The sequence below is a fragment of the Bison bison genome, unplaced genomic scaffold (genome assembly GCF_000754665.1).
Source record: "Bison bison bison isolate TAMUID 2011002044 unplaced genomic scaffold, Bison_UMD1.0 scf7180017864289, whole genome shotgun sequence".
Lineage (NCBI taxonomy): Eukaryota > Metazoa > Chordata > Mammalia > Artiodactyla > Bovidae > Bison > Bison bison.
Genome location: NW_011494861.1, coordinates 11,386,856 through 11,394,321, shown reverse-complemented (window position 1 = coordinate 11,394,321; position 7,466 = coordinate 11,386,856). Strand labels below are relative to the sequence as shown.

Genomic DNA, 7,466 nt, shown 5'->3' with positions numbered 1-7,466 from the left:
CGCTTCTGCTGCCGCCTCAGCTTCCAAGATGGCCGCCCACGGGGCGGGGCAAGCCGCGCTTCCAGTTCCGGGGCGCGGTTAGTTGAGGCGGCCGCTCTAGACGGCCAGGCGGAGGTCGCCTGCATCTCGCTGTCGCCTTTAGTCCCGGGAGGCAGAAGCAGTCGGCGCATGCGCACTGACAGGCAGCTCCGAGGGGCGGAGAACGAGCTCAGGGCAGGTCTGGCCCAATCAGCCACGGCTGGCCCTCCTGTTGGTCCCTCGGCCACATCGCTGTCAGCGGCCGCCGGGCTCCGGGGCCCCCCGACCCTGCACGTTCCCCTTCTCATGATCCCTTGCCTTCCGCGGGAAAACAGGCCCAGTTAGAAGGTAACCCCCGAGATGCCGGGATGAGCCCCGCCCAAGTTCCCTGGTACCTCGACCCTCCCACCGCCCCCTTCCAAAGAATCGGCCCAGTCCCGCCTGGAGGACCCAGTTCTTGTGCCCACTTAACAGGGAAGCGCTGAAGGCAGCCCGCGTCCCTGGCGACTGAACCACCTGGGTCCCTGAGAATCGAATCCTGGGTGACCTTGTGTGACCGCAGTGATTGTGGAGCCAGGAGCCCCACTGGAACCTGTGCCAGGTGGGGTCCAGCGTAGGAATCCTGCCCAGCCCCTGCCCAGGGGGAGAGCTGTCCTCATAAAAAGAGTTACACTGTTCCCCGACTGAATTTTCCGCCTAGCCCATGAATAGGGTCATTATTGCAGCAGTGGCCGCTGCACTGAGCCTCACTTTCTGCTCCCACGGTCCCCTCCCAGGCCCTGGGGGAGGGGGAGGCAGAGCAGGGAGGTGAGGAGTCCAGGGAAGTCCCTGGGGAGCAGAGAGTCTCTGGGATAGCACTGGGAAACACTTTGGAGCAGGTGAGGATGGCATTCGGGTGGGGGTTTGGATACAGGAGGGCTGAGCAGCAGGCGGGCCAGCACACTCCTCACCACCCTTCCTGGTGAGTGGGGGCTGGGGTGTGCCCCCACAGGGCTGTGCCAGGGCAGACGCTGCACTGACTGTGAGACAGGCCTTGGTCATCAGCTGGGACTAATCCAGAGAGGCTGTCGCTAGGCAGATCTGGGGTTCAAACCCCAAAGTCTCACCCTTGACCACAACCCTGACTGCCTTTCAGTATACAGCACCGGTCAGGGGTACTAACCACATGACCATTGACAGTGGACTCCAAGCTCCAACGGGTCCAGCCATGGCCACTGGCAGAAGGCAGACGGGGCCATGATCGCCACTGAATCTGGCCCACCCGGGGCACCTCAGACAAGATATGAGCAGTCACTGCAGTGCTGGCCCAGGCCCAGGGGCAGAAACAGAAGTGCCCATCGCCCCTCAGGCCAGCACCAGGCCAGCCAGCCGGGGGGAAGCAGCCTGCTACCTCCCCCTGCCGCGAGTGAGCTTCGCTGGCCCTGGCCCTCCTTCCTCATGGGGAGGCTGGCGGTCCCAGGCTCCACCTCCTGCTGCCACACTCAGAAAACATCTCAAGCTTCCTTCTCTCCCCTGCCTCCTCCGGGCTCTGCCATCCCCACGCAGGGCGGGCCCAGCTGTTTTTAGCTTGAGGAGAGTTATGTAAGGGAGGCTGCCCTGAGGCGCTGGGTGTTTCAAGCGCAGGTGTGAGAGAGACACAAGACCAGACCCTGAGCCCCACACGGGCAACATCACACACTCGGCCCATCTCTAGTGGCCAGTACCTCGAGGAGCCCCCTCCGTGATGGCCGGAATCCCTGCTTGACACTGCAGTCAGGACCTGGGGGACAGGGAGGTGCTGCAGTAGCACCGAGGAGGCTTCCTACTTGCCAGTGGGCAGGGACTCCAGATGGTGCAGCCCCCCAGGCTGGGGCGGATGCCCCTGGCCCCCAGAATCTGGCACACATGCAGAGCCCATTGGCTCAGACTTCATAGCTGCTGCACCAGAATCCTTCCAGGACCAACTCTTAGCTGTCTCTGAGGGTGGAGACACCCACAGGTGTGAAAGTGGAGCCCAGGGGTCCCATGAAGTGCTGGGTGTCCACAGTCTGGAAGGAGGCACATTGGTGTCCCTAGGTCCAGCTTCAGGGAAAGCCACCACTTGAAGGCTCAATGGGGCCATGCTCAGCAGACTGGGGCCAGCTGTCCCTCTGGAGAGAGGGTGGGGGACATAGGGCCCTAAATAATTTCTCTAATTCTCTCAACACACAGCTGTCAAGGAGCAGTCACACAAGCCCCTGTTGTGTGAGAAGCTGGAGATGCCCTGTCTGGTCCCAGACAGCGCCTTCTGCTCCTCCAGGCACTGGAGGAGCCTGGGGAGGCAGGAGAGGGGTCAGGCAGGGAAGGGAGGAGGGGGCTGCTGGCCTCACTGCCACTGGCCACAGTCTCTGTGTCTCTGGCCTCCCAAAGGTGGGTTCTGGGGCAGCCTCCTCAGAAGCAGGAAGATGGGGCTCTGATGCGAGCTCCGTGACATCACTTGGTCTCACCTTTGAATCTCGAGCTTCAAGAGGAAACTCAGCCCCACTTTGTGCTTGAGGAAACGGGCTCAGAGAGGTTGAGTAATTTGTTCAACGTCACACAGCCGATGACTGAGGAAGCTGTGATTCGCACTCACACCTAGATGAGTCCAGGGCCAGCTCTTCCCTGAGCGTGACTTCCCTCTCCCAGAGGTCCCCGGCTGCCATCTGCCCCTTCCAAAGGCAGGAGGCTGATGACCTCACCCCTCCTCAGAGCCAAACCCCCACCAGAAGGGCCTAGCGAAGGTGGGGGCTTCCTCCCTCATCTCAGCACCCATTTGGGGTGGGCCGTCAGGAACCCAGAGCCTGTGTGGGAGGGGCAGAGGGCCAAGCGGAGGGTCTGATTATTTGGGATGGTGAGGCCTCTGGCCTCATGGAACCCTGTTGGGTTCCCCGTGGGTCCTCCTGGGGGCTCTCCAGCCTTTCACACACTGTCTGGCCTCAGGCAATCACTCTGGGGCCGAAGATTTCAGCCGGGAGGTGGTGGACTTGGACCCTGAATGTGGTGTGTGGCTGGCGCAGGGTCTCTGTGCCTCCTGGGAGGCTGAGCTATGGGCACCACCTGCCCACCCAGGCCCCAACTCACTCCCACAGTAGGTACCTGTCCCAGGGGCTGGGCAGCCAGCACCAAGGGACACCCATATTCTGGGAGTGGAGGCCCCTGCCTGGGGACCCCTGGCCACAGACACCTGTGGTTAGAGCTGGGCAGGTGGAGGCAAGCAAGCATTCTCCCAGGCCAGGTGGGAGGAGAGTGGACAGGGGAGGGGGCCAGGCACCCCAGGGTCTACCGGAGTGGGGTCCCTCTTCACCCTCCAGAAACCTGGAGCCCCTCACCCACTGCCAGGGCCAGGCCCCCAGACCTCACTTCCAGGAACGTGGGCAAGACAGCCTCACTGAGGTGAAGGACCCCCATCCCTACCCCAAAGGCTTCCCCTTCCGGGACCAGAGCAGATGTGGCTTTCCCTGCCAGGCTCCGCCCCACCACCGCTCCCCACGCCCAGCCTGTTATAAACAGGAGGCTGCTTGGCCAGCCTCGGGCCACAGCCCACTTTGTCACCTGCTAGAAGTGCCATCAGCACTGCTACAGTCACCGCTGTTGCAGCCGCCAGCACCAGAGGATGGATGCCCATGCACAGGGAGGGTGCAGCCTCGAGGTACCAGGGCATCAGGGCGGGCCGTCACTGGGGTCTCCCCGGCTTGAGGTGGAGGGGCCATGTCCCCCACATCGTCTGGAGCACAGGCACAGGCGGGGCAAGGGCAGAGGCTCCCATCCACGCCTTTGTCATGCACCCCTACTGACAGAGGGCTTGCTGTGTGTGAGAGGAGTGTGTGTGTGTGTGCACAGCTGTGTGCGTGCGTGTACTGTGTGGAGGAGTGGTGCACCCCCACTCCTGCCGTGGCTGAGGTGTCGGGGACCCCACCCCCCATCTCAGGAAGCTACCTTCCTCCTGCCTGGCAGCCCCAGCCAGGGTGGGAGGTGGCCAGTCTGGAAACATGGTTACTGGAGTCGGAAAGAACCTTCTGGAGGCCCTTTTCCCTCGCCTATATCACGAAGCTAAAGGTCCTGCTGCCCTGTGAGGGCTCCATGTGGTCACGGGACACCCGTGTGGGCAGCGCTCTGTGCCACAGGGGGCCCACCAGCAGCACCCATGCTGGCACATTTTTCTGGCCTGGCCACCTCCACAAACCTGAGGCCCAGGCTGACCACCCCCACCTCCTACCTGGGCCCCAGGCAGCTGGTGGGTGCTGGGTGTCCAGGCCAGCATGTGCTGGCTGAGACACACCAGGCCCTTCCTTGGCTCAGCCCCCTCCCAAGGCATCAGCCCAGGCCCAGTTGCCTAGAGGGGCCAGAACCCAGGAGGCTACACCCCAGCTGCGAGAGGCCTAATGATTCAGACCAAGATGGGGACACTCTGGAAAGTCCGTAGGAAGCCCAGGCAGTGACTCAGTGCGTGTCCCGGGCCAGCCAGCCTGACCTGGTCAGGCCCCATGGCCCTGTGCACTGAGGGACCAAGGTCCCAGGATGCTGGAGCCTCCGGGTGGGAGTGGGGCCAGGCAGGCCTCAGGTCAACCTCCCTGGAGCCCTCAGGTCCCCACCATGTCTGGCCAGACTGCTGCCTACTTTCTGGAAGCCCGAGGCCCACAAACAGAGCATCCCTGGACTCAGCTCGGCGGACAACACCCCCACACAGGCCCACAGTTCCCAACAGGCTACAGGCCTGACCCTTGGCCCAGATGTGGCTGGACTTGTGTGGCTCCATTGGCCCCAATCCAGCATGGCTATGCTGGCCACTGAGGTTTGTTGGAGGCTGTTGGGGCCCAGGGTTCAGTCAACCCCCAATGCTGGGCCCTAGGCCCACTCAGAGCAGGTCACCTGGCTGCCCCTCACCAGAGGCCCCTGCCCCACTTGGCAGATGGCAGCAGAGACCCACCCAAGTCTCCAGCCTTGAGCCACCTTCCAACAAGGCCTGGCACAGCCTAGAGCCTATGTCCCCTGCTGTCCCTGCTCCACCACCCAGGCTCAACTCTGGCCATAAGACACGCCTGTAGAGGCTGCTTGGTGCCCTGCTTGTCACCACGGGAGTAGGGGCAACAGAGTTGGTCCCATGTTATGGACCAGCTTCTGATGGGGTTTTTCTCAAGCATCAGCAAGCCGGGCTAGGCCACAGGTGGCTGAGGGATGTGACAATTCCGGGAATTCCCAGGCATGGAGAATGGAAGGCTGATGGCCCAGGTGGGGAGACCCGGGTGGGGTCAGGCCAAGTGGTGGGCTGGAGCCCCGCTGAGTCTCACTTCTCAGATGCAGGCTGAAGGCACGGGCCAAACAGTGGGTGGGGGGCCAGGAACCTGGACATGCCCCCAGGCATCCCCACCGACGCTGCCCGAGGAGGAACATGGAGAGAGGCTGGTAGAGCTGCACGCCTCCTTCAGGGAGCTGGTCACCTTCTTCTGCACCAACTCCACTATCCACGGCACCATCCGCCTTGTTTGCTCCAGCCAGAACCGCCTCAAGACGGCCTCCTGGGGGCTACTGCTGGCAGGAGCCCTGGGCGTGCTCTACTGGCAGTTTGCACTCCTCTTCGAGCAGTACTGGCGTTACCCGGTCATCATGACAGTGTCCGTGCACTCGGAGCGCAAGCTCTTCCCATCGGTCACTCTGTGCGACATGAACCCACACCGGTGAGGGCTGGTCCAGCCTGGGGGCCCCTCCCCTGGTGCGGTCACAGCAGGACAACCCACCTCTTCCTGCTCTGTGCCCCAGGGGCAGGGCTAAAGGACAAGAAGAATAAGCTGAGTGTTACTGTGACCAGTGCCAGGCTGGAGGGACCTTCAGGAGTTAGGCAGCCCAGGATGGGGAGGGGAGGAGAGCCGGAGGCTTTCCAGAAGAGCAGGTGCCCAGGAGAGGGGAGCAGGGTAACATTGCAGTGTGGAGTCAACAGAGCAAAGACAGGGAAGGGCTGTGAATGAGCCAGAGGAGGATGGGGTCCCGGGGGTGGGAGGCAGGCCAGGCCGGGGGTCTGACTTCCCTCTGCAGCCCCGGCTCTGTATTCAGAACCACCTTCTAGGTTTCTGAGGATGGCACGGGGTGGGGGGCTCCTATCCTGTCTGCGACTTCGGGATCAGTGCCTGGGGGCCAGCTTGGCTCTCTCCAAAGTGCGCGTGCTAAGGGGCCCTGGCTCTGACTCTGACCCCCACCCCTGCCCTGCCCCCAGGCCACACTTAGCCCGCCACCATCTGCGGGTTCTGGATGACTTTGCCCGGGAGAGCATCTACTCCCTGTATCGGTTCAACTTTAGCGACAGCATGGACGCCCTGGGGGCCGAGGTCCCAGGTCCAGAGCCCGCCTTCCATCTGGACCGTAGGATCCGCCTGCAGAGGCTGAGGCCCTTGGACGGCCAGAACAGAGTGGGCTTCAAACTGGTGAGTGTCCAGCCCGGGGGGTCTGCATGGGACTCGGGCAGGCCAGTCGCGCCCACATTGACCCCATGCCCCACAGTGTAACAGCACTGGCGGCGACTGTGTTGAGCGGGCCTACTCCTCCGGCGTGGTGGCCGCCCGGGAGTGGTACCGCTTCCACTACATAAACATCCTGGCCCTGCTGCCCGCTGCCCACGAGGACAGCCACGGCAGCCACTTTGTCTTCCCCTGCCGCTACGATGACCGGGACTGCCATGCCCAGTGAGTACAGACCAGTGTCCGCTCCCCCCACCCCACCCAGTGGTCTGCCGGCCCCACGGCTCCCTCCAGAGACAAGGCACCTGTGCTCCCCTCCCCAGAACCCCAGGCCACACACAGCAGGGTGGTGGGTGGAGGGCGTGTGCTTGTCTGAGCATGGCCCCTGGTTCCAGGCACTTCCAGACATCCCACCACCCCACCTACGGCAGCTGCTACACTTTCAACGGTGTCTGGGGCGCACAACGACCGGGCGTCACCCACAGTGAGTGCCAGCCGGGACTGGGTGCGGGCGGGGTGTCCAGGCCGACCTGGCCTCACCCCTGGCCTCCCCCAGGGATCAGCCTGGTCCTCAGGGCTGAGCAGCTGGACCACCTCCCTCTACTGTCCACGAAGGCTGGCATCAAGGTCATGATCCACCCACAAGACCACACGCCCTTCCTGGAGCATCAGGGCTTCAGCATCCGGCCAGGGACAGAGACCACCATTGACATCCGTGAGGTGGGCCTCCCCTGCCTCCAGGCTCTCAGCCTGTTTCCAACCCTGGGGGGTGGGGGCAGGACCTCCAGCTCGAGGCAGCAGGACTGAGTAGTCCCCCTTCCCCCAGGACGAGGTGCACCGGCTCGGGAGCCCCTATGGGCAGTGCATGGACAGCACAGGCAGCGTGGACGTGCAGCTACTGTACAACACCTCCTACACCAGGCAGGTGAGTCTGGGCGTGGAGGATGGGGAGGCGGGGAAGGGGCCCAGGGAAGGGGCTGGGGAGTGGGTGGGGGAGCT

At 63.4% G+C, this 7,466-nt stretch overlaps 1 protein-coding gene across 1 annotated transcript in view; it reads left to right on the top strand.

Moving 5' to 3' along the window:
• The first annotated feature begins 5,228 nt into the window (after positions 1–5,228).
• Positions 5,229–7,466, top strand: part of SCNN1D (sodium channel, non-voltage-gated 1, delta subunit) — a 4,211-nt gene continuing 1,973 nt past the window's right edge. The window contains exons 1-6 of the mRNA XM_010850228.1: positions 5,229–5,693; positions 6,227–6,434; positions 6,511–6,692; positions 6,863–6,951; positions 7,024–7,187; positions 7,294–7,392. Of these exons, the coding sequence (XP_010848530.1) occupies positions 5,239–5,693; positions 6,227–6,434; positions 6,511–6,692; positions 6,863–6,951; positions 7,024–7,187; positions 7,294–7,392 (1,197 nt within the window). The 5' untranslated portion in view covers positions 5,229–5,238. The remainder of the gene's footprint in view (positions 5,694–6,226; positions 6,435–6,510; positions 6,693–6,862; positions 6,952–7,023; positions 7,188–7,293; positions 7,393–7,466) is intronic.